The following is a 26,582-nucleotide window of genomic DNA, read 5'->3' as shown; positions in this document are numbered from 1 at the left end:
CTCCCAAAATGCAAATACACTTGGCCAGCTTGTAAGGAAGCTAGAGCATCCTTTGTTTACCTATGCACCTGCAGAGGAAAGGTAAAATCCCTGAAGCTCCACCTTTTTAGAAACTTGTGAAACTATCTGGGAACTGTGCCAAAGCCTATTCTGTTGCTATATAAGACTTGTATAAAGACAAGTGCCTCTTCAGAAGCCTATAGTTCGGTACTTTCTACCGAACTCCAATCAAGATGGGCATAGGCTGGGGGGTACGAATACCACTATGGATACCAATATTAGTGATCACCTTTATGCAGAACAAAGGTAGGAGGCTGTAGTTGCTTTTTATTTTTATTACTTTAGAAATCTTATAATTTGCTTTGCAGTTGGAAAGACTTTTCAGTGGTTTCTCTTTGCTTTGTGCAACTAATAAGATTGTGTTTGTAAATGAGATTTCCATGTCTTTTTCTATTCCTCTCCTTTCTAATGTTGCTTCACTGAGTTCATATTGCCCTCAAGCCCAGCAAAAGCAGTTAGATGAATTGAAAAAACCAGGGTCAATGGAGCTGAGTTGGCATAACTTAGAGTAGAATTTAGTCATATAATTATTCTCACTGGTCATTTTTACCAGTTTTAATAGTTGTTGTTTTTTTCAAATGTGAACATGGCAGGCTGTTAAAAACATGGCAACTTAATAACACAGATTGCTAGCTTTACATAATATCTAGTATTGGCTCCCTGTGATAGCAATCCTTCTGGTATTAAACCTTAAATTCACAGCTTTTTCTTTTCTGCTGCTGTTCCACTCCATTAATTCAAGATGCTTCACACTTCCACCTGTTGGTCAAAGAATTTGTATAAATGTTATGTTCATTAATATATCACAAAATAGAGCTAAAATAGACAAAATGGTGCTTTCCACTCCTTAAAGTTAAACCTTTCCTAGAGAAATATAACCCTGAGTTTTTATGGCTGGATAAATACCAATCTCACCAGTTCTCTTTTGCTTTCAATTTTTGAATGCTCTGAACCAGGCAAGTTCATAATAATATGATTATGAATAATAATATAGAAACCTAATTTCCAACTACAAATGAAGCCCGTTTTTATAGACATGACAACAAATGTGATCAATTAATGTAGCTATAACAGAGCAGGCTTAGACTATAGAGAACATACAGTGATGGGGGAGCACATTACTCATTTGAAATATAAACTTGACTTAAATACTGTAGATCATCTTAGCTGAAAAGCCTCTTGTGATGGAGGGAAAGGGTGTGATGAGAAAGATGACACAAAAAGAGCCAGTACAGAGTGTAGCATGAGAGACCATGGGTGCCAAGATTCTAGCTGTAACCAAAGGCTCTTATGGAGCAAAGAAAAATATGAATCAATGGCACTATTCCTGCCAAATGTCGTCCTCTTAGATCCACTTTGAAAATCTACCCAATACCATAAGAATTTTGGTTGAATGGCAGTTTGTCTGCATAAGGTTAACGTAAAACCTAAGGGCCCAATCCAACTCCTGTTGAAGTCAAATGGTGTCTTTGCATTGATCTTAAGGGGAACAGAATTGGGCCCTAAGTAAAGGTATTTAGGATTTTATCATTAACTTTTAACTGTCACCCTATCAGCAAAATAAGCTGCTATTGATATTAATGTCAGTCATGATTATCACTGAGTCTTTGGGTAAGGGTGACATAAGGGATTAATCCAAAGTTTGTCTTTCAAAGGATAATTTTTAATGAATTTATGAAACCAGGATTCAGATTGCACAGGCCCAGCCTTCTATCATCTAAGAAGATGTTTTATATTCACATTCTGTATTATCTTTTATTCACTGAGCCCTTTGTTAATTTATTCCATGGCTGAACTCATAAAATGTTAGTATCTAGTGTTTTCTGATCTGATGCACAAATCCTAATGAATAATTTTACTTCTTCCTAATTCCTATGCAGTTCCACACTAACCTTTATTAAACCTTGTTATACCTTATTAAACCAAGGGATTAATTGTGTCATTACCAGCCACTGACAATGGGCATGGGTATGTGGCATGGCATAGACATTGTGCTGAATGTGCATTGAGAGGGAAGCAGAATGATTCCCTGGGCTAGAAAGCTAGGGAAGGGCACACAGTAGGATCAAATGATACACCCTTTCAAAGGGTGCAGAGTGTGTTGCTCCAGGGCCAGTTTCAGTCATCCAGCTAGTGCAGATGGGGCCACGGCAATCCCTCAGCCCATGTCAGCCTCACCCATTTGGGATGACTAGCCTCAGTGGTGGTGCTAGCAGTCGTTCTGCACTCAGGGAATGCAGGATGCTGCCTGCCTTCAGCTCAGGTGCTCCCCATGTCTGCTCAAGAGCTACCCTTAGTATTGTGCCCTCAGTATTCTGCATTTTCATTAAGCAGTGCTTTTTGTTAAACAGGGATTGAGTGCAAAGATGGTGAGATGATGGTGGAAAGGAATGAAAGGAATATCTTTGGGATTGTTTTTATTATTTTGAACAAGAATCAAGTTGGGGGCCCAATCAATAATCTGAAATAAATCTATCAGCTCCCCAATTCTATCCACATTGCTTCTGGGTATGTTAGTTATTATTACTGGTGTTTGAAGTTGTAAGCCAGCTATTATGGGTCAAATTCTGCTCCCAGTAACATAGCGTATATGTTGGCCCTCTCACTCTAAACAGGGTTCTTCCAATATAAAACAGTCTTCTCTATACTCTTATCTGGTTATTTGTTATTATTTCTAGAGTGCCCAAGATGTACATAGGACTTTGCAGATGGTTCAAGTGTACAAATTCAGAAAAACAAAGAATCAAATGGAGCCTTTGCTCTAAATAGTTTAGAAGGGCAGAGAGGGTACAGTGTGGCTAGTAAAGAAAGAAAGAAATTCTCTACTCAGTTTTCATTGGTATAATCCCAGTGATTTCGTTAGAATTTTCCTTGTTACAACCAAAAGAAAAATTTGGCTCAAGGAGTGATATATGGGTCATGTACTCAGCTAGGGTCAATCAGGCCAGCTCCTTTAAGTCTAGGGAGCTATACCAACTTACACTGCTGAGGAGCCGAACTGATAGTTGGTAGACAGATCCATGTTTTTAGAATGGATTTGGAGGAGGAGAGGGTGAGAGTTTGGTGGAGATTAAGTGACCAGCTAGCAGGTTGCTCAGGGGAAGCATAGGGAAAAAGCTCTCTGACTATTAGCCCTCCTATTACCCTTTCCCAATGAACATGCATTCTGGTTCAGTTTCAGGGCAGAAGACTAAGAACTCCTACTCAGTTCTGATACCTAGGACAAAAATGTATAGGTTGCAAACCCAATCTCCAATGTGTGTGTTTTTTAGATAAATTAATAACGGAGGGAGGAGGGTCTGTGATATGTATGGGGTAGGGAACGTGGGAGTGAATGAGGGTGGCAATGATTATGCACCTCAAGCAAAGTCCATTAGAGTCACTGCACAGTTCAGGCCCTCTATACCACTGTCACTGGCTTATCTATAACAACTTCTGTGGGGGAAAAAAAAAAGCATACCAGCCATCATGCCTCTGAACTGTAACTACGGAGAAAAATTCTCTATTTTCATCTTTTAAAATATTTTCACCCTCACAGCCTTTGCCTCTGTGTGAGTGTGTGTTTGTATTTGCCACAGCATAACAAACCACACTTACCATGCAGTTTCCCTGCCTAAAAGAATGCTACTTTTGCAGATTGTATTGTTTAAGCAGGTGTTACTGAAGAATTTATGAGCACAATCCCCCAAAGTAACTTTTTTTTCTCTAGTCAAAGCGCAATATGAGGACCAACAAGCAAATTATGATGACTATAATTATGTCCAGCAGGGACAAGACTGTAAGTGGTTTTTGTTTTATTTTATTTATTTATTTGACAGTCTAAATTCAGTCAATGTTGTCTTAGAAACTCATTGCAATGGACATAGAGTGATTAAAGTGTACTATGCCTTTAAATGAAGGGAAAGGAACAATTCTTTATACACAATGTTCAGCTCCCTGGAATTGGTACTGTAGGGCCAGATCGTCAGCTGGTGTAAATTGCTGAAATGAAATTGAAGTCAGTGGGGCTATGCTGATTTGCACCAGCTGAGGATCTAGCCCACTGAAGCTACACTGTTATCTAATCTATAATTACGTAATAGGTACATACTGCAAATTTACAAGGTGTATTTTATGAGGTGTGTGTGTGTACATATGTATCACAAAGATATTTGATAATCGGTAAGAAAAAGTACTTTTTTCATTCCATTGAGATAACTGCATCACTCATGAAAGGCAGAAAATGAAAAGTATTGCAGTACATGCACCAGAGATAGTGCAGATCTGTGTATAAAATATATGATGCTGCTTGTTGGAACATATTAGTTACATGTAATAAGATAAGGGATGTGTATTGGCTGTTGGTATAACACAGCTGTCAGAACAAAAATGATGTTGTATAAAAATGCTAATAAAATGTACCTTGTTCCTTTCTCCAGTAAATTTATTACACTATAATTTAACTAATCAGCCTGAAAATCTGAACCACAACCTAATCTGAAATTAGCAACCTTGACAAACCCAACAGCTGGAAGCTGAGGGTAGACAAATTTAAACTGGAAATATGGCAAACACTATTACCCTTGAGTGTAACTAACCATTGTAACAACTAATCAAGGGAGATGGTTGGCTCTCTATCCCTTGAAGTCTTTAAATCAAGACCAGTTGTCTTTCTAAAAGAGATGCTCTATTTCAACCACAAATCATTGGTCTACATAGAGCAACCACTGGGTGATACAGTGTGAACCATGTTATTCAGGAGATCAGGCTACAGGAGCATAAAGGTCCCCATTGGCTTTCAAATGTATGAATTTATTAATAAAGATATAATCCTTCATTTACTCCAGGAGCTTAAAAAAAATCTCAGAAGGAGCTTTAAGGGACATTAAAACCATTCTTGATCTTTGCCTCCCAGTATACATGCAAGTAGAAAACTGAGGTGAGGATTCAGCAGTTGGTGTTGAGAAACTACATTGCAGCTTCTCTGAACCTCAAATCCATTCAGTACTAGAATCAAAGAAGAAATACTGGGGATGAACACAGCAAACTTAGGGCCATATCCTGCAAATTGGAGTCATTGTGTGAAAAAGCACTAGGTTCATGATTAAGAGTTTGCAGAATTCTGCAAGAAGTTGCTATATGTGAGTGTGTGTGTATACATGTACTTCCAGCTAAGAAAAGAATATGAGATCTAAACAAGTTCTGCTGTGGTTTCTCAACCCGAACCATTGAAACCCTCCTACAGTTTTCCACTTCTACATATGTTGGGAGCCAAAGGTTGTGAATAACTTTAATCTCCATTGTGTTGCCTGAGGTTTTTTGTATAGTTCCTATGGTAGATGAAGGATTAAATTGGTATCAGCTTGCGGATACCTACTTTGGGCAGGAGGGGTCAGATTCAGTTGGGCTCCTTGTGTGAGAAAGGACTACTGACTTGAGGAAGGGTTGGCAGGATCAGGCTATTAATGACAGTTTACATTGGAAGCCAAAATTTGATGCGGTGGCATTAAGCCATTAATAGACTCCATTGGAAACTTTCCAGTGAGCGTTACTTGCAGTAAAAACCTTTAACCACTAATAAGGCTAGGAGATCCATGTCTGTGTTTGCCAGTTTGTTTACTGAGCCTTTTGAATTAGTGATAATTGTATTTCTTTTTCTTAGATTTTTCTGTACCAGTAACTAAACCACAAGAAGTGACAATCATCCAACCACTGAGAACGACGCTGCCCATAAAGCGTAAGTTAAACAAATGCCATGTCTTTATGAGAGACTGATCAGAACTGTAGGGTAAGTGAAGAGATGGATAGACTAAAGAGAAAAGTTGACAGAATGAATGCTATATACACAAATAAATAAATAGCTGGATGAGAAGATAAAACAGACAATGGGTTTGCTCTTCAGAAAGATGGATAAATATGTAAATGAATTAGACAGTGAGTGAATAGAGGGACTTACACTGGAATTTTCAGTACAGCCCTACAACTTGTTTTGAATCCACAGCTGGCAACCCTGCTCACAATGGACGTGTGTGCAGCACCTGGGGAAACTTCCACTTCAAGACCTTTGATGGAGACATCTTTCACTTCCCTGGGCTCTGCAACTATGTCTTTGCATCCCACTGCAAATCTGCCTACGAGGACTTCAACATCCAGATCAGGCGCACTGTGCTGGAAAGCTCTCCTGTGATCAGCCATATCACCCTGAAGCTTGACGGAATGGTGACTGAACTGACCTCAGACTCCATTGTGGTCAATGGCAACCCGTAAGTTCAGATGTGTTATTATCTGATGAAATTGGCACCATTGATATTGCCCCAATGGTCTGTTTGAAAGGATGCCTATTTCAGTCTCATTCCTGCAGGCTGATGTAAAACAGCAGCAGCAGCTGAAACAGGGGAGTAAAAAGCAGAGCTTTATTCCATCTTTACAGATAACCTCCTGACCTATGTGCCATGCAGTTCAGGGGCACTCCAGACCCCACTCTACTGTTGTAATTTAGAGGCCTCTAGGTGCCATAAAATAAAGGTAGAATAAAAACAACTACAGCAAAATACCTTAATAAATACAAGATCAAGAATACAAGAAGCCAGACATTGCAGCAGAAAAGAAAGAAAGAAAGAAAGAAAGAAAGAAAGAAAGAAAGAAAGAAAGAAAGAAAGAAAGAAAGAAAGGCACAGTACATATTAGCAAAAGAACAAGACTCCTGAGCCTTCCCTCCTGAAGGATGCCACAAGTGTAAATGTGAAGGGGGAAAGTATCTCAGTGATTCCAGTTCTACACTAGAAAGCCTTTCATCTTGTTCCTTCAAGACTGCATGTGGGGAAGTCCAGCAATCCCAGCACTGCCATTTCAACTGAGCTAGTCTTAGTTATGAAGAAAGAACAAAAAAAGAACAAATTCCCTCCAGAGAAGCTAGTCCTATATTATTTAAGGCTTTAAAATAATAATAGCAGAACACTTGACGTGCACTTGTTAAACAACAGACAGGCATAGCACTTTCTGAATTATATCATATAACAGACAGACCAGCATTTTATACATTAAAACATCATGTATAGATGTACTGAAAAGGAATGGCACCAGAAAACAACACTGGCCCCACAGCACTTTGGAAAGCAACTGCATAGGAGATTATCCAACCCATCACTGAAGGTTTCCAGGTTGTTATAAACGTGTGCAGTTCATATTTAGCAATGCATATTACTAGCCAATTCCTTATTCAGTTGAATTAAAAATGTCTCAAAGACTGGATGTCAAATTCTGTACTCCCACTTTAATTGCACTTTGATCTCTCTCCAGAATTCAGCTGCCTTTCAGCCAGTCAGGAATCCTGATAGAGAGAAGTAGCGGATATTTGAAAATCACTGCCAAGATGGGCATGGTCTTCATGTGGAACCAACTGGATGGCCTTCTGGTAAGTGTACATTCCAGATGTTGCAAAGAATACTTATTTTTAAATTATTCTGGCTTCCATGAGCCAGAGATTAGGTGATTTGGGATTTTTATCCATTTTCATTCCATTGTGTTACCCTATTATGCTTTCAATTTCCTTTCTTTTCTCAGAGCTCAGTCTATAATCACCATTCTCCCCAAGCCACTAATAGAGCCTTGTAGTGAAATGTAATCTTCCTCAGATACTAAATATACCACTGCTTTGATGTTCACAGCCCCTGTGGAATTCAGGAGCATAAACAATCGTGCAGAACTGCAGCAGTGGGAAGTCCGCCAGGGGAGGAGACTGCAGTGAAGCAAAGTAGTCACAACTCCCATCCTGAAGTCATAGGGTTATCAATAAGAAATCAATTATTATAAAATAGACCAGACTTAGTTTAATCCATCATATTGTTCACCCAAACACCCATATCTAATGCAAAAAACCTGTCTGACCAAACTACTGCATGGATTTAGGTTTAATTTCACCCTGTGTCGAGGGCCAGCACCATGTCTATGCACCACTGATTTTGAAAACTTAAGTGGGATGTATGTAGTACATAGACTTTGTGGTGAACCTCTGGATAGTGGTGAATTCCATCCTTAACACCTAATACACTGTAAATTTTAACTCTGTGTGTAACTCACTTACCCCATTTTTTTAGGTGGAACTGGATAAGAAATATGCCAATCAGACCTGTGGGCTTTGTGGGGACTTCAATGGCATTCCAATTTACAATGAGTTCACATCAAACAGTAAGTAACAACAACATTATTAAGCACTGTGGTTTGATTTTCTTTCCTTTAATAGTATTTGTTTCACATAGAATAGGGCACTGATCCACAGATAAGTTGTGAAACTATACTGATGTTTAATATTAAACTACACTGATGTTTAATATTGACATGCACTATTTTATGTCCTTTGATTTAACACTTTTATAGTAGGCATAGGGTATAAAGCTGTAACAAATGATTTCCTGTTTTTTTTAATACTTCAACACCAAACCCTTGCCAGCTATTCACACTTTCTTCATCACTCTTTCCTTTTGCTATCGTGGTGATTACCCTGGGCAACATCATAAGGGTCAGTGTTATGGAAACACCAATGTCCACACAAAATTAGCACTGCATTTTCAAAGCCAGTAAAAGTGCTATAATTTTTTTTTAAACTGCTTATTACAGACATCAAGCTGACTGACGTACAGTTTGGGAATATGCAGAAGATGGATGGACCCACAGAGCAATGCGAGGATCCTACATCTTCTTCTCTTTCAAACTGCTCTAATGAATTTGTAAGGATCTTTTCTGTAGTATTTTGTTTTTCATTGAAATATCTTTGCTCCTTCCTCTTACATCAATTAATTAATTTGGGGGAAATTTGGAAGAGTAGGAAAACATAACATGAAACAAAATGAAGACAATGGAATGTCTTTGGAACAAAATACTTTAAAATATCTAAATAAAAATTAGTTCTTTGGCGTTTTGTAAATTCTGTTGCTCTGACACCACTATTTTCCCTTCTAGAGTGCTATCTGCCAGACAATATTGACTGGTGAAGCGTTTGTGAGCTGCAATGCACTGGTGGATGTTCAAGACTATATTGACTCTTGCGTACAAGACTTGTGCCGCTGTGATGAGTCTATGCGTGATTTCTGCATCTGTAACACCTTTGCTGAATACTCCCGGCAGTGCGCCCATGCTGGTGGACAACCTCTGAACTGGAGAACGAAAGAACTGTGCAGTAAGTATCTCAAGAAGATACTCCTATGCTTGCAACTAGTCACCAACAAATTCCAATAGTGTGAAATCTACTCCTGTGTCGACAGCCTTCAAATGGCCTATATACCATAATTTTCACAAAGTCAATTTCAACCTGAGTGCATCAGGGCCATACAGGAATTAAAAGTTTTAAACATTTTGCAGTGATTGGGGATGCCAGTATTCCCCAGAGGACTCAATAACAAATTGCAGATATCAGCACATCTCCTAAGGAATTCATCATCAGATACAGATGTCCCCTCTCCAAGGTTTAAATGAGAAAAGCCAATACATGGGGGTTAAATTAAGAACTCTTCATCCATTTTTCTACTTTCAGACAAGACATGCCCTTATAACATGCAGCACGAGGAATGTGGCTCCCCCTGTGCTAACACCTGCACCAACCCTGAAAGGTCAGCCCTCTGTGAAGATCACTGTACCGATGGCTGCGTCTGCCCCCCAGGCAAGTTTATATTAATCTCTTTTTCTCATATTCAAAAGCTCCAGCGCATTTACAGGTACAGGTTTAGCAGCTTTCCTAGGATACATTATGCCTTTTAATGCTCTTTCCACAGCTACAGGAAGTTCCAAGTTCTTTCCTTGAGACGTACATAGTTTCTATCTATGTTACTGGAAACACCCTTTCAGATGACAGGGGTTTATTCAGGACATGCATCTGATGTGCTTCAAAGTGACTGACACTAGTATGACAGTATACTAGAGCTGGAACTCTCTAAACTTGGCAGCTTCCTTAGTCACTGTGCACAATAAATAGATTACATTTACTCACCTTCTGCCCACAAAAATGTTTCCTGACATTAGCAACTTTGAGCCTGATCCTGCAAGGTGATGAACATTTCCTGTGAAGTGCTGCCTGTTCTCCTCTCCCTCTGTAAACACTGGGAGTTGGGAGCACTCAGCAGTTTGTAAGATCAGGCCATTTTCAGGAATTATGCACGATAAATGGACATTTTGGTACAGGTTCAGGTAGGTACAGTAACTGCCTGCTATCTTCATGCAAACTAAGTTCTCGTGCTGAGAATATTTGCTGACTGGAGTGAATTTATCATCTTCATCATATTTCCCATCCCTGCTCTTCAGCCCAATGCTACATGTGTAGCCACATGTGGTGCTCCCTCATGTCCTCATCTCTTACCAGAATAAATTAACTAGTCTCCCTGAGACTACTATATGCTTGCTCTAGGGTGTATAGTGTTTACACTACAAATGGGTCCTCATGTGAATTTATAGATGTTTGCTCTATTACATCCTGTCACTCTGTCATCTTACAATTCAAATCAGTGAGGCCCATCTCACCAAGTCACTTACCGGAGTATCAGAGAGTGAAGGAGCTCTAGGATTTCCGCCACTCTTTGATTAGTTACACAGTTACAGCAGTCAGTAGATAGCAGAGATTCCATTATTACAATGCTTTTTACTTTTGCATTTCATCTGTAATAAAAAAGAAACACAACATATTTTATGACATCTCCTACAACAGTGCTCTGAAGCAACATGGAAAGCATGACAACATGAATAACTTACTATTTCTTCCTCTAGGAACCTTGTTTGATGACATTAACAGCTCTGGATGTATCCCTCTCAGCGAGTGCCCCTGTACCTACAAAGGTGAAACGTATAGTCCAGGTGCTTCTTTTGCATCCCAGTGCACTTCATGGTAACCTACTATTTTTGTCAAATCTTTTCCTTTTTTTGTGCATTACCTAATCATTGTTGGCAGTGAGCAAGAAATCACTGATTACACAGATCTTGGGAATGAATATATTAGTCTGAAGCCTCTGGCTTAAAATACTTCTTAAAGTTATTTATCTCCTTGGTTTCTTTCTGTACACGAGAACAAAAACTTGAATTTAGACAAGAGTAATCTCATTTTCAAACCCAGGCATGTTAACAATATGATCAAATCCAGTCAAATCAGCCCTCAGTAACATAAATCCAATGACAGGTTTCAGAGTGGTAGCTGTGTTAATCTGTATCAGCAAAAACAAGGAGGAGTCCTTGTGGCACCTTAGAGACTAACAAATTTATTTGGGCATAAGCTTTCGTGGGCTAGAACCCACTTCATCAGATACATGAAGTGAAAAATACAGGAGCAGGTATAAATACATGAAAGGATGGGGGTTGCTTTACCAAGTGTGAGGTCAGTCTAACGAGATAAATCAATTAACAGCAGGATAACAAAGGAGGAAAAATAATTTTTGAAGTGGTAAGAGAGTGGCCTAATCTGATGGTAAATCCAGTGGTGGACTCCAGCATGAAATATGCATGTTGTATATAAGCACCATTTTAAATTTGAAGTGAAGTATTACATAGTGAGATTATGTGTACACATATAACAGCTTCTGGATGTGAATTGATGGCTTCCCCCTAGCTGCTTAAGTATTACTTCAATGTATGTGTATGTGTATATGTATCTATTATACAAAAAATCTATTATTTGTAAATAATTATTTAACATGCTCTGAATTTTGACTCATGCTAATGCAGGTAAGAGGCCAAATTCAGTGTGAGAAAAATTCCTTGGTATTCAATAAAATTGCTTCCACTTTCACAAGGGCTGAATTTGGTCCAAAGATTTACAATGAATAGCTTTAGGTTAAAACATCATTACCGTGAAGACACAAATGCCTTTCCCTATTCATTCTGAGTTTTTAATGCAATATCAAAAAGACAACGAGGAGTCCGGTGGCACCTTAACCCAGTTCTTTAGATGCATGGAGTGAAAATTAGAGATGCAGACATTATTATACTGACACATGCAGAGAAGGGAGTAACTTTACCTTTTGCCCATGAAAGCTTATGCCCAAATAAATGTGTTAGTCTTCAAGGTGCCACCAGACTTCCCGTTGTTTTTGTGGATATGGACTAACATGGCTACCCCTCTCATACTTGACACAATGCAATATCAGTTAGTTTACTTGCAAACAGTGATAAAAACAGCAGGGGGGGGGAAATGAAGGCGTCATCTGTCCCTAATTTCTCCCATTTTTCTTAAGCTTGTGTCACTCAAGCTTAACAAACATCTCTTTTTCTTTTATTTCAGTACCTGTACTGGAGGCCAGTGGAGTTGTGTCAGCCGTTCCTGCCCTGGGACTTGCTCCATTGAAGGAGGTTCCCACATCTCCACATTTGATGAGAAACGTTATTCCTTCTTTGGAGATTGTAGCTATATCCTGACAAAGGTAACTATAATTGGGCATTTACTGCCAATGCAACTTAGTATAGGAAGATTCTTTAACTAGAGAGGATGCAACTTAATTAGTGCTACTGGAAGTCTCAACATGGGGCTTGAACCAAAGACCAATGAAATTAATTGGATTCTTTCCAATGACTTCAATGGGCTTTGGAATAGGCCCAGAATAAACATATGCAAAGACTTAATCAGGTAGCTGGATACATTAGGAATGTCTATTTTTTAGGGGCAGGGAGGTTTGCTTATGAATTACATTGCATTTTCCAGACCCCCTCTATATAACCTGCAGATGGCTACTATACATTTTCAAATAAATCTCCTCTGTCCTGTGTTTTGTAATTTTTTCTTTCTGAGTAAAGTTAACCCCCCTTTCTGCCTCCATTGTCACCCTTAATCCAGTTTGCACCCAGTTTGCCTTCCTTGATTAAATGTTCTTCATATCAGAAGCGTCATTTATAGTTCTCATGCAAACTGACTATCAGCTTTCATATTACCCTTTCCCAATATACATGCATAACTGTTCAGTCTCAAAGCAAAAGACTCAGAACTCCTACTCAGGAGTAGGATCTAAAATGTATGTGTGTTTTTTAGATAAATTAATAACTTAGGACTGTGATATGTATGGAATACGGAATGTGAGAATGAATGGGGGTGGTAATGATTATGTACCTGAATAAGAGTCCATCAGAGTCATTGCAAAAGTCAGGCCCTATATACCGCTGTCATTGACTTATATATAATAACTTCTGTAAAAAAAGTAGTAAAGACTTAATATTAAAAATAACACACACAAAGAATTATCTTTCCTCACCTAACAGTTGTGTGCTAGAAATCCTTTTCATGTAAGGTCAAGTTAAATTTTAACTGAAAAGAGAATGCCACAAAAATATCTGTTGCTAATCTAGGAATGTCTGAACATTAAGACTTCTGAAATCTCCTCATGGGTACCTCAAGTATTTAATGCCATGGTCAGCTGATACTTTTCATTGTGTTGCATGTGTTTACGCCAGCTTACTTTGGTGAGTGTAAATGGGTGTGCATATGAGAGAGAGACAAAGAGATGGAATGAGCAAAATTTACAATGACCCAGTTTACCCAGAATCTTATTTGATATTGATCCCTTTTCATTTAATGGGTTTGGTTTTTCTTTTTTCCAGCTCTGTGACAGCGATGCCTTCACTGTTCTAGGAGAAGTCCGCAAATGTGGCCTAACCGACACTGAGACATGCCTGAAAGGTGTAGCCATCAGCATAAGTGGAGGACAAACTGTACGTAGTAAAAACAGATACCCAACCTTTTGCCTGAATGTTTTTAAAATTGATAGTTATTGGGTAGTTAGCTGTGGGTAGGAAGGATGGACTTAAACTGAAGACCAGAGAAAAAATTTAGTGATCTGTAGCTTGCAAAAAGTGTTTAACCATCACCAACTAGACTCACCACAACTTCTGTTCCTGATGCAGTAGGAACTGTGTTCAGACTTATGTTGTGTCCAGATGGAAAAATATTTGAACATGGATGGTCCCTGATCCCAAATCCTGTACCAGTGAACATACATATGTAATGTTTATGGTAGATACACGCACAAAAAAGAACATCACAGCTAAGAAGTCAGCACTGATTTCTGTTCAAATAAGATATAACCTTGATCAAGCAAAAAGAAATCGCAGTGCAGATAATGGAAGTAAAGACGCTGGTAGTTCTCTGGTGTTTACGTTTTATACAGATTTTCTAAATAATTGCTAGTTATAACAACTATAGAAAATAGTATAGTAACAAAAAAAGTTGTGTTGAAAAGTTGATTTTCACTATATCAAGTGTCCGGCCTTTTTCTTCGTCTTGAGCAATACTAGATATGAAATATTTGGAAAGTGCTGAACAGTTCCTAAACCTGCTTGCCGATCACTGTCTTTTTCTTCTTGCCAGATTGTTGTGATCAAACCTTCTGGCAGCGTGTTTGTGAATACGATCTTCACCCAGTTGCCCTTCTCTGCAGGTATGTTCTTTTAGGAGACATCTGTGGCATTCGCGGACGTTGACTTGCTAGCCTAGTGCTTTGCTTCTACTCTCCATTACATTCTTAAGTCAGTTACCCTGCAGGAACCTCTTATTTTTAAAATAATTGTTTTTGCTCATTCAGCATTTTTGAGTTTGGAGATAATCGGCTATTGTTACGTAACCATTAGAGAACATCTTCTATACACACATACACTATCACGCTGATATTTCCAGATCCAAGTAGTACTGTACGAGTAAAAAGCAAATTCTGATATACACTGGGACTACAACTTACTGAGCCATGAAGTTGCCCTATGCCTCTTCTGCCTGTTTTCATGAACATTGTTCATCATTAAAGACTTTCACTCTATCCAGACCTCCTTAGTTTCTTCCCCACATATACAGGAAGTACAAGTACTGTATGTGTATCAAGTATTTCCAGATTGGATCCTAGGACAAAATCATGTTAGGTAATTCTCACAGAGCCAAAGTCTGTTTGGACACAGAAATTCATGTTCTTCAACTTGTTCCAAAGAAATTACCAGCCTGGAGGCGTGTTCTGCCTGCTTGCTGCCTAGAATAGTAATAGACTAACTTTGTACTAGATTTTAGATCCAGTTCAAATTAACTCTCCTTTTTTTCTCCAAGTGAAAGCTTCACACTACATGTAGCAGACACTTAGTATAAAGAGAATCTTTGTAAATAATGGACAGTTGTTTCAATTTTTAATCACATAAAAAATGGATTTATTGTGTTCTTTGTCCATAGCCAATGTCACTATCTTCAGGCCATCATCATTCTTCATCACTGTACAAACAAATTTTGGGCTTCAGCTTCAGCTGCAGCTTGTACCCATCATGCAACTCTTTGTAAACTTAGACCCGTCCCACAAAGGGCAGACATGTGGTAAGTGGACTTATCTAATAAGTGTCTTTCCTACTGTGGAGAAGCACCAGCCAGACTGCTTGTTTGGGTGGGAGACAGGCAGCAGGATCAGAGACAGTCAGAGAGTTAGACTGTGATCAGGAAAGGAAGCACTGCTGAGCTTTTATAAGATTAAGCTTTCTCTCTAGGAGTAAGAAGTAGAAGGGTCACTGAATGCTATTTGTACTTTTATGTTATGTTTACTCTGATCAAATAAAAGTGTAGTGGTGTTTCAGACGCAGAAGCCAAAAGCATAGCCAATCAGTGGGTTTTGAAGAGTTCTGCAGGGCCCCTGAAATAGCGATAGGAAAAGTAGCCAGGTTAGTCTGATATTCAAAGGAAAATGTCCTGAAAGAAAGCTTTCAGAGATACAAAGGTTGTACCAGCAACCCAGAGACATGAGTCTTGAACAAGGTGCATAATCAGGAAGGAGCTCACTCATTGAAATTACTTTTGACCTTGCATGGGAGATTCAAAATCCTTTTGCTTCCCACTAAGGTCTTTGTGGAAACTTCAACAATATCCAAGCAGATGACTTCAAAGCCACAAATGGCATAGTGGAAGGAACAGCAGCCGCTTTTGCCAATACCTGGAAAACCCAGGGTGATTGTCCTGATGTCAAAAACATCTTTGAGAACCCCTGTACACTCAGCATAGAAAATGGTATGTTTGTTATAATAGAAGACTAAACAAATCTGACAAAAATAGGTAGCAGAAATGAATTCAGATTCTAAGTTCCATGTTACAAATAGATGGGTTTAAAAATTAAATCATAAAAGAAGATTAGCTTGAAAAACAAAGCAATTATTTAACTGTAAGAAATATTAACAGGATGTTGCAACTCATTTTAACTCATCCAATCTTGCCTACCCATTTTCTGTCAGACAAGACTGAGGTTTTCTCTTAATAAATAATAATAATACTTAAGACTAATAGAGAATTTTAGAGCCTCACAATAGCCCTGTGAGATAAGAAGTGAAGTGTTAAGATTCCCATTTTGCATATGGGGAAACTGAGTCATTGAAGAGGTTATCATTCCATCCTGTAAGATGCTGAGTGCCATCTTAGAAGGTGTGGTGTGCTCAGAACTTGGCATGTTTGGACTGTATATAACTTGCCCAGTGTCACACAGTGAGTCATGAATCATACTTAGAATTCATTGGTTCAAGGCTCTCAATCTTCTGTTCTAACCAATAAAGAACTTAAGTTTTTAAGGTCCACAAGCCACTCTTTCTGCTGCTAATATGAATTGAGCCATTGGTAATCTACATTGAAAATCTCCTTTTTCAAAACACCAGCTCAAGTTTTACCAGCTTAATCAAAGGCAGCCATTGTGATTTAGCGTCAGTCATTTTATGACACATTCATATTTCTGTACAAAGAGAGTGGGCAATTTTTTGTGTTTGAAGAAATACAGAGCCAAATTCTACTCTTTGTTATTTTTCTGCAAATCCACTGAACACAACGGGCTTACAGTGATGTAACTGGGAAGAGAATTTAACCCATAAAGTAAAACATGAATTCATAGCATTTTCTGTTTTTACAGAAAAATATGCTCAGCACTGGTGTGGATTGCTGACTGATACTCAAGGACCTTTTGCTGAATGCCACTCAACAGTGAATCCAGATGTTTACCACACGGTACTTTGCTAGTTATTTCTTTCACCTTTATAATAGCACCAATAAGAGTCTGATCCCTGAAACCAAGCGCCAGGAGAAACACATACCGAACAGGAGGAGCTGGTGTAATCACCCAAAGTGCTTCTGACAAGTTCATCAGGCTACAATAACGTTTAACTGTAATTTGATTTCATGTAATCTACTCTTTCTCTAAGTGGGCATTTTTCTTTACACTGTCAGGAAGATAAGTTTACTCATTTCACTTTGAATACAACATTGTATTGACTGTAAATATCTGATGTAAATAGTAAAACTATTTTTTCCTCAAATAAAAGGAGGAACATAAAAATATAGCTGCAGGCATCTATTTTACTTCCTTGTAAAGTATTGCATCTTTCTGGCAGGTACTCAGGGTAATTTCCCTTGCAGGGAAGTAATCTAACTTTGTGTGTCTGAAACACTCTTAGATAACTGACTGCAAAGAAAGAAATGCTTAGATTTTTATACTGATATAAACATACAGACATTAATGGGCCAAATTCTGCTGTCAGTTACATTGATGAAAATCCAGAATAAACCAATTGACATACTTCAGATCTACACTGGGGTAAATCAGAGCACCATTTGGTCCAATAGGTTGCAAAGTGAGTACATCAAAGTAGAATTTGGCCCTATAATCCATTATAAGACTAAATAGAGCCAGTGATTTTGACATGTGAATGCAAAAACTTAAAGTGAAATTTCTTTGGATGGGCAGTTCAGTGATTACTAATGAGTCTTATATGTATTCCTAGAACTGTCTGTTTGACACCTGTAACTGTGAAAAGAGTGAGGATTGTATGTGTGCTGCCCTCTCTACCTATGTCAAAGCCTGTGCTGCCAAAGGAGTCCTGTTGAATGGATGGAGGACCAATGTCTGCAGTAAGTTTTAAAACCATTCACTGGTTAAAAATGATCAGCCAGTGGGCCCTTTATACCAGTTTCCAAGAAATCCAGGGCTCTCCCAGTCAAATCTTAAACAAAAGTTTGATGATGTCCTATCAACAATTCTCTTATGGAATCTAAGGGGTATGAGTAATGGGGGGCATCATGAAAGATAAGTAGAAAGTTACTTAAAGAAGATGCTTCATGAGAATCATGCCTACACTGAATGAAAGTCCCAAGGAAATATCAGGGATCATAAGGCTTTGACTGTCGATTTAATATAATTAGGATGCTTCCAGTTTTATTACTTTAATATACTGATGGTGGAAGGAAGAAAATAAACAAACCAAAAAAATAAACTATATAAATTAATATGGGTTAAATTCTCCTCTTGTTTAAACTGGAGAAACCTCATTGACAGCAATGGGGTTCTCTAGTGTACCCATCCGAGATAGTAATGTGGGGGTAAATTTTTTAGCAGAATCCATGTAAATTACATTATTATTGACCTTACTGCAGAATTTCATCCATTCCATTTTAATCTGTGGACATACAGGATCTGTTTGATCATACACAATATATCCAAAATTTGGCATTTATAGCCATCATTAAATAAGCTATGAATGTAACATACTTTATTTTACTCTCTCAAGCCATAACCTCGTGCCCCAAATCCCTGACGTACAGCTACGTTGTCAATTCCTGTCAACCCACTTGCCGATCTTTGAGCGAGCCCGATGTCACATGCAACATCAAGTTCACTCCAGTTGATGGCTGTACCTGCGCAAATGGAACTTACATGGATGAAAATGGCAAATGCGTGCCTGCTACTAGCTGTCCTTGTTATTACAAAGGATCTGTGCTACCTTCTGGAGAGGTTGTTCACGACAATGGTGTCATATGGTAAGAAGTTCTTTAACAAAACCCTGGGGCTGAACGCTGGCAATCATTGAATCATATATAGTTTATGGAGTCTAGTCAAGTCAAATGAGTTTCTTTCCCCGTTTAAGAATTTTCAGTGTGAAAATCACAATTACTCATGAATTTTTAGGATTGTCTTTGTTTAGAAATCTTTCTTTAATCCAGTCAACTAACTCAATTAGCCATGCTTTCTCTCTGAATTTAAAAGGTTTCTTCTAGATTAAAAAAGTCTACCAGTTTGATATTCCCTGTACTTAAAATGAGGAATGCTAGTGAAACGAATAATATTACAGAAGAAACTTTTTAAGTGTAATAATCTATGTCGACAAACTGACTGGGTGGCATTGTCTTAGCATAAGGCACAAGCTTGTTTGTTTTTTGGACAGCTATCGCAGAAATTATATGCAAACAATACACACAATTATGTTGAAAGGACACTTTCTATCTCTGGCCACAAGGTGGCATTTCAGTATTCCAGATTCCATAGGAAAGACTGGCTGTATGGCAAGATAGAAGCAGCTCTCCATGTAACTAACTATGATTTGAAGCAAACATAATTCCCTTCTCTTTGTCACAGCTCTTGCACACATGGAAATCTGGACTGCGTTAGAGTGAAACCAGAACCAGGTATAACTCCTTTAAGCTTTATTTTAATTCCCTCTCACACTTCTGAGTGAACTCAGTTTTATTACAATGATGAAGACAGCAAACATTCGAAACCCAGTAGGGAAATTATAACATCAGAAACTATTTGCATAGCAGTTTTGTAGTAGCGAGTATGTAATTTTTGAAATGCAAAGTACCATTTCTTTATACTGTGGCATAGTGGAAACAAAATATGACAAGAACTCAAGGATCTAATTCAGAGCAAGATAAGTTCTGGTCATAGTGTTACAGATAAAAAAGAAAAGTTCCTTAGGGAGTACATAATACCAGTAATCACTGAATTTCCTAAAAAAGCAAAAATTACTGGATGCCAGTAACTTGATAAATATAGGGTGAGGGGTGTCCTTTATGAATTGTTCTCCAAAAGGCAAATTTCTATGAGACTTCTTAAAAATGAAAGTCAGCAAAAGGAAGCAAACAATAAAGAAAAATAATACAGCTGTTAATATAGTAACAAGAATCAACAAAGAAATGATGGTAAGATGTATTTCTTAACAACTGAAAGGTGGTTCAAAGAACTTATCACATATTTCAGTAGGTATTAGGTAAAACCCAAAAGTATAACATACCACAGACTCTATTCTCCATACAGCAGAAGAAAAAACATTAAGATCCAAATATTCCTCATGTGCCAATGGCAATTTTTTTAATGACATTCATGGCCAGGGCTCTGGCCATACTTCTGGTTCAGACGTTTAATACTACAGCTATTATTAGGTGCTTATCCAAGACGTAGCCCCCAATCCTGCAGTCACTCCTCAAACAAAAAACTCCCACTGGTGTCAGTGGGAGTTTTAACTGAATAAAGACTGCAGGATTTGGCTACAGTTACCATATCTGTGCTTGCAGAGGGGGCAATTAAACATGCAAATAACCAGTTCTGTAACTAACTGGCCATTTGTGCATGCAGTTACATTGCATGTGAAAACTATGCATATGCTGTTCTAAAATCTGTCCCATTAATTACGGCCCAATTATTACAGGATTAACTGAATTGAAATATATTATATAAAGATTCAAATAGATTTTGTTAAGTAATGTGTAACTTAGTTGCAAATTTTCTGTACTAACAATAATGAAGAATTGTATTCCAAGTTTACAACTGAAGGCAATGAGCTCCTATATCTGAGGTCATTTATAATTCTAAACAAAGCCTTATGCTCAGCTCCATGGCTAAAATGATTTCAGCAGAGAGCTAAAATGTGTGACAGAGCAAATGAAGGTTATTTACCAGTAACTGGACCATTGTAACTAGATTGTGTTCCTTGGCTTAACTCTAAAATCAGGGCTCTTTGGAGACATATTCATGACAAATAATTACTGTAGCAATAACTGATAACTTTGTGTTTGATCCCAAATGTCTTATGGCTTTTGTCTCCTGCAGTCTGTGTAGCTCCCATGGTCTACTTTGACTGCAGCAATGTCACTGCAGGCACAATTGGATCCGAGTGCCAGAAGAGCTGTCAGACTCTTGACATGGGATGCGTAAGTCCCAATTCCTTATGCCCACTTGAAAACATTTTCATATCCTGACCAAAATTAAATCTCTCACACTCTGTGCTGTTGTAGTTAAATGTTTCTTTTCCACTGCCATGATTTATCAAGTGATGTTTTCTCTATGGTTCTTACAGTACAGCACACAGTGTGTCTCTGGCTGCGTGTGCCCTAATGATCTAGTGTCAGATGGCAAAGGTGGCTGTGTAGCTGTGGGGGATTGTCCATGTGTTCACAATGAGGCCTCCTACAATCCAGGAGAAACAATCAAAGTCAACTGTAACACCTGGTAGGTATATGTTGAATAGTTATGGTTTTCACAACCCTAAAGGTACATGTCTGTGTCACTTAAACTTGCGAAGAATCTCATTTTGCTGTAGCAGATTGAAGATTTACAGCACACACTCAAGTGGGGCTCATATTCCATGCAACAGAAGGTGATGATAGATATACACATAGCCTGTGCACTAGAATTTGGTTGGCAATGGGATCCTTCACTGCAAGAGGGTTAGTAGTTAGTTTCACATTGGTATCTACTGTGGAAATCTAATATTCAGCATAAAAAAAATCCAGGCTCTCTTCATTCTTTCAAAGCCAAACAAGAATAGTTAGCAAATGAGCAGGACAATGGTGGGCTTTATATGCGCTCATCTCCATTAGAGCTGCACAGGAAAACTTCATACCTGCTCAGTCTATATGCAGTCCCTCAATGGTGCATACATCTCCAAAAATTCTAAAAGGTTTTGAAATCCAAGAGGTTTTTAAATGGCTCTTAATCATATCACCCATTTAATCATAAAATAAATTAATCTTTGGGAATTAATGGGGTCTATGTGCTGTTGGTCCAGGGCTACAATGCATTACTGTTTAGCATGAGTAAGCCCTATTTCCCAGTACCATAGGTTTACTGCAGGGGTAGGCAACCTATGGCACGTGTGCCAAAGGCGGCACACAAGCTGATTTTCAGTGGCACTCACACTGAGTCCTGGCCACCGGTCCGGGGGGCTTTGCATTTTAATTTAATTTTAAATGAAGCTTCTTAAACATTTTTAAAACCTTATTTACTTTACGTACAACAATAGTTTAGTTATATATTATAGACTTATAGAAAGAGACCTTCTGAAAACGTTAAAATATATTACTGGCATGCGAAACCTTAAATTAGAGTGAATAAATGAAGACTCGGCACACCACTTCTGAAAAGTTGCCAACCCCTGGGTTACTGTATTCTGGAGATAAACAAATTCTGAATCAAATTTACATCTGGATATATAAGGAGAAATGAATATGTTAAAGTATTTTTGTTACATTTGGACTTTTTTCTCCCTCCTAGCACTTGTAAAAACAGAATGTGGCAATGCACCAATGAATCTTGCCTGGCAACCTGTTCTGTTTATGGAGATGGTCATTACATTACTTTCGATGGCAAACGCTTCAGCTTTAGTGGAGATTGTGAATACACACTGGTCCAGGTACTGAGCTTCTTTCCTAGGATTATTACACCACTAAAAGTATCTTGTGTTCCTACATGTGGTGACCTTGCTTCACTAACACTAACTATCACTCCTGTTCTCAGGATTACTGTGGTAAGAACAGTACCAGTCTTGGAACCTTCCGAGTTATCACGGAGAACATCCCCTGTGGAACCACTGGGACCACCTGCTCAAAGGCCATTAAAGTCTTCCTAGGGGTGCGTAGCTTCTTTGATAAACTGTGGGGAAGAACATGTGTATCTGGTCTCTGACATGAGCAGGATACACAATAGATTGTCCAAGGTAGATCTCACTGTAAAAATATCCAATCAGACAGCATAACTTTTCCTAGACTTCCAAACTTGCTGCCAGCAATTGCGCTATAGCTTAGGAAGAAATTCTATGAATAATTCAGATAGTTATGGATATATTAAATCTGTTGGCTTTTTAACTGGCTTTTCTTCCTATTTCAGAACTATGAACTGGTACTCAGTGATGGAAAGTTTGAAGTGATAGAGAAGGTCCGTGGAGGGGAAGTGCCATACAAGGTCCGTTACATGGGCATCTACATGGTGATTGACACCGACACTGGGTTGATTCTCATGTGGGATAAGAAAACCAGCATATTCATCAAGCTCAGCCCAGATTTTAAGGTGAGTTTCAGAAGCTGTGTGACTGGGATCAACTCTTATGGATACACTTTGGCGTTATCTCTTGAAGGAGAAAATGGAAGTGCAGTGAAACATAAGTAAGATTGCGACTGCAAGATTGAATGAATTCCTATTGCATATTTTCAGCCTTTTGGTGGTGTCCCAAAATAGATCCTTTAGAGTGACAGAATGTAGTGGAGTGATAGGCTGCTTCTAAATACATCATTCATGTCCACAAATTACATAATGATTTCATAACTAACTAGTAGCAGAACACTCATTAAAGGTAATTACTAAGGTATATTCAAAATTAAATAAAAATAGTTAATTCATTGTTGTTTTTTAAAAAAAAATCCTAAGAACAAAATTATGTGTCTACTTTACTCCTTTCTTCAGACAGGATTCAGTACAATAAAAAAAAGGCTACATTTTTGGGTAAAGGCATCTTCAGGGAAAAGTGTGAGGCTGTCACTGAAGACCCAAAGTCTACATTAAATCTGAAAAGTCAGAGTTTCAGTTAATCACAGATGCTGGCAAACACATTTTATTAGCACTCATCAGTTTGTTTGTTTCTCTATGCAGGGTCAGGTCTGTGGCCTGTGTGGGAACTATGACGGCAATGGCATTAATGACTTTACCACCAGAAGTCAGTCTGTGGTAGGAGATGTGCTGGAGTTTGGAAACAGCTGGAAGGTGTCTCCTACTTGCCCAGATGCCAAGAGCAACAAGGATCCTTGCCGTGCAAACCCTTACAGGAACTCTTGGGCCCAGAAGCAGTGCAGCATAATCAACAGCAAAGTATTCTCTGCCTGTCACTCTCAGGTATAGCAAATCCTCAGGTGGAATCCTTCTAAGCAGGAACTATATTATATACAGAGTACTTTAGTTATGCACATTGCATTGCCACTCCCTGCACTAAACATAAGGATGCGCTACCTGTTTTTTAATGTATATGTACATTTGATTGTGGAAGAAGCATCATGGGCTTGATTTGGTTCCACACTGAAGTCAATGGAAAGATTTGACTTCAATGGGAGCTGGATCAGGTCCTTTAAGACCAAACTGGACTTATAGCTAATTCCAGGAGGACTACAGAGAAATTTCACTGAGATTCATTTTCTCTTTTTGCCAAGTAAGCTGGTACATCAAAGAAATACGTGACACTTGTACAGATGTCATCAGATAATCCTTTTTATATGGGACAATCACAGGATGTGTTATTCTGTCCAGCAGGATTAGCTTCTAATAATACATTTAATTGATAACAGGACGATTGTTGTGATAGGATGTACTAATCTAATTATATTATTTTTTCCAATTAACTTGTAATATTCCACAGCTGTTAGGGTAGTCACTTCTCTTATGATTACTAATGCTAGGCATGTCCTACACTTGATGTCTGCACTTGAGTTTATAAAGAAAAAGTCTTGTAATTCCCCCCCCCCCCCAACTTAGACTCTTTTTTCCCCAAAATCATAGTTTATTCTGCATGTAGTTCCATTGCTATAGGAAATGATGTTACATGAGAAAAAGAAAAGAAGGGCATCCATTTCAAACATTTGACTGAAATTTTAGGAGGAGAGGGAATTGCTATTGCAAAGCAAGATGACAAGTGCATGGAACAAAAATTAAATGTCATGTATTCTTTTTCTAACAGGTTGAACCAAATGAATATTATGAAGCATGTGTGACTGATGCATGTGCCTGTGACACTGGGGGAGATTGTGAATGTTTCTGTACAGCGGTAGCTTCATATGCTCAAGCATGTAATGAGGCTGGCATTTGTGTTGCATGGAGAACCCCATCTATCTGTCGTGAGTATTACCCCATAACTTCATGGAGGGAAAGGGAGAAATAAAGAACGAGAAGGAAAAAAAAACATAGGAAGAAATGAAGAGGAGTATAGTACTGTTCCTGAGATGCACTACAATCTGGAAAATAGCAAAATAGCCCAAAGCAAACAGTAAATTATCAATAGAACTATCTACAAAACTTCCTTTTCCAATCTCTCCACACATCTCCAATTGTAGATATGATTAAAATAAAACTGTGCCCTAGTGATTGTATTAGTTGTTAAATTACTGTATTATCTAGTTACATAGATAGATAGATAGATAATAGATGTTTTCTGTCACAGTGTAAGTAAATAGTAAATAGCAATGCATAGTAGCAGCTGAAAATTGTACGTTCCAGTTAATTGAGTTTTATGCTTTCTATCAGTGTCTTGTAGAGGCTTTTTAACATCACTGAACTCAATACAACTGTAGAAGTAAGATAATCATATTGAATTAGAAACAGGATAACTACTGTTCACTACTTGCAGAATTATGCTGGTGTTATGGGATTTGTACACAACATATGGATAGCTATGAAGCACTTTAGAAACATTTTGTTACATGTAATATTTTCACTCATTTTGCCCTCTTCCAGCTCTGTTCTGTGATTACTACAACCCGCAAGGAGAATGTGAGTGGCACTACAAGCCTTGTGGGTCCCCTTGTATGAAGACCTGCAGGAACCCAAGTGGAAAATGCCTTCATGAGTTACAAGGCTTGGAAGGTAAAATGCATTATATATATCTCACTGTACTTATAAAAGCTAATTAAAAATTCCTAAACTAAAATTCCTTCTTCTCAATATATTTAATATTTTTATTAGAAAGTACAAGCCAGATTAGTGATTATGGAGTTTTCTGAATTGTGTGTAATTCTCTAAAGAGGTCATGATCTTCTTTGGGATTAAAATCCAAATCATTGCATTTAAACTCTGAGAGAAATTTATGCTATGGCAGCAATATGCATCACGTCACTCAGGGTGAAATTCCACCCCTCAAAAAGAAATCAATGCAGGGTTTAGATAGTTGTCTAGAGACACCCGCAGTGTAAGGGCAGGTCTACACTACGGGGGAAAATCGATATAAGATACGCAACTTCAGCTACGTGAATAACGTAGCTGAAGTCGAAGTATCTTAAATCAATTTACCTACCGTCCTCATGGCGCGGGATCGATGTCCGCGGCTCCCCATGTCGACTCCGCTACCGCCGTTCGGGTTGGTGGAGTTACGGAGTCGACAGGAGTGCGTTCGGGGATCGATATATCGTGTCTAGATGAGACGCGATATATCGATCCCCGAGAAATCGATTGCTACCCGCCGATACGGCGGGTAGTGAAAACGTACCCTAAGAGATCCAGTGTCAACATAACTCTCTTTGTTACTGCAGGCTGCTATCCAAAGTGTCCAGAGAACAAGCCCTATTTTGATGAAGATGATATGGAGTGTGTTGATAAGTGTGGCTGTTACGATACCAAGGGAAAATATTACAAGCCAGGAACACCCATTCGTTCAGAAGAGAACTGTCAATCATGGTAAGCTTAGCTGTATGAGGATTTTAGGAGGATCCTAAAATGTACTAGTCATTAAACTCCATTGTTTGCTAACAGGAATTGGTCTTGTGCCTACTGTGCATAAAT

The 26,582-nt window shown here is 38.4% G+C and overlaps 1 protein-coding gene across 1 annotated transcript in view; it reads left to right on the top strand.

Annotated features, from left to right (window-relative positions):
- Positions 1-233: 233 nt before the first annotated feature.
- The window catches only part of LOC123369009 (mucin-5AC-like), a 61,431-nt gene continuing 35,082 nt past the window's right edge, over positions 234-26,582 (top strand). The window contains exons 1-28 of the mRNA XM_045014388.1: positions 234-306; positions 3,770-3,838; positions 5,702-5,776; positions 6,041-6,302; positions 7,339-7,453; positions 8,136-8,226; positions 8,656-8,765; positions 8,998-9,214; positions 9,569-9,694; positions 10,792-10,909; positions 12,296-12,434; positions 13,603-13,713; positions 14,369-14,438; positions 15,209-15,346; positions 15,863-16,027; positions 16,911-17,005; positions 17,779-17,905; positions 18,562-18,811; positions 19,407-19,456; positions 20,880-20,980; positions 21,127-21,278; positions 22,323-22,461; positions 22,566-22,679; positions 22,935-23,114; positions 23,694-23,933; positions 24,769-24,925; positions 25,542-25,670; positions 26,333-26,477. Of these exons, the coding sequence (XP_044870323.1) occupies positions 234-306; positions 3,770-3,838; positions 5,702-5,776; positions 6,041-6,302; positions 7,339-7,453; positions 8,136-8,226; positions 8,656-8,765; positions 8,998-9,214; positions 9,569-9,694; positions 10,792-10,909; positions 12,296-12,434; positions 13,603-13,713; positions 14,369-14,438; positions 15,209-15,346; positions 15,863-16,027; positions 16,911-17,005; positions 17,779-17,905; positions 18,562-18,811; positions 19,407-19,456; positions 20,880-20,980; positions 21,127-21,278; positions 22,323-22,461; positions 22,566-22,679; positions 22,935-23,114; positions 23,694-23,933; positions 24,769-24,925; positions 25,542-25,670; positions 26,333-26,477 (3,758 nt within the window). The remainder of the gene's footprint in view (positions 307-3,769; positions 3,839-5,701; positions 5,777-6,040; positions 6,303-7,338; positions 7,454-8,135; positions 8,227-8,655; positions 8,766-8,997; positions 9,215-9,568; positions 9,695-10,791; positions 10,910-12,295; positions 12,435-13,602; positions 13,714-14,368; positions 14,439-15,208; positions 15,347-15,862; positions 16,028-16,910; positions 17,006-17,778; positions 17,906-18,561; positions 18,812-19,406; positions 19,457-20,879; positions 20,981-21,126; positions 21,279-22,322; positions 22,462-22,565; positions 22,680-22,934; positions 23,115-23,693; positions 23,934-24,768; positions 24,926-25,541; positions 25,671-26,332; positions 26,478-26,582) is intronic.

The sequence above is a fragment of the Mauremys mutica genome, chromosome 4 (assembly GCF_020497125.1).
Source record: "Mauremys mutica isolate MM-2020 ecotype Southern chromosome 4, ASM2049712v1, whole genome shotgun sequence".
Classification (NCBI taxonomy): Eukaryota; Metazoa; Chordata; order Testudines; family Geoemydidae; genus Mauremys; species Mauremys mutica.
The sequence above is the reverse complement of the archived record's forward strand: the minus strand, read 5'-3'. Positions and strand labels throughout refer to the sequence as shown.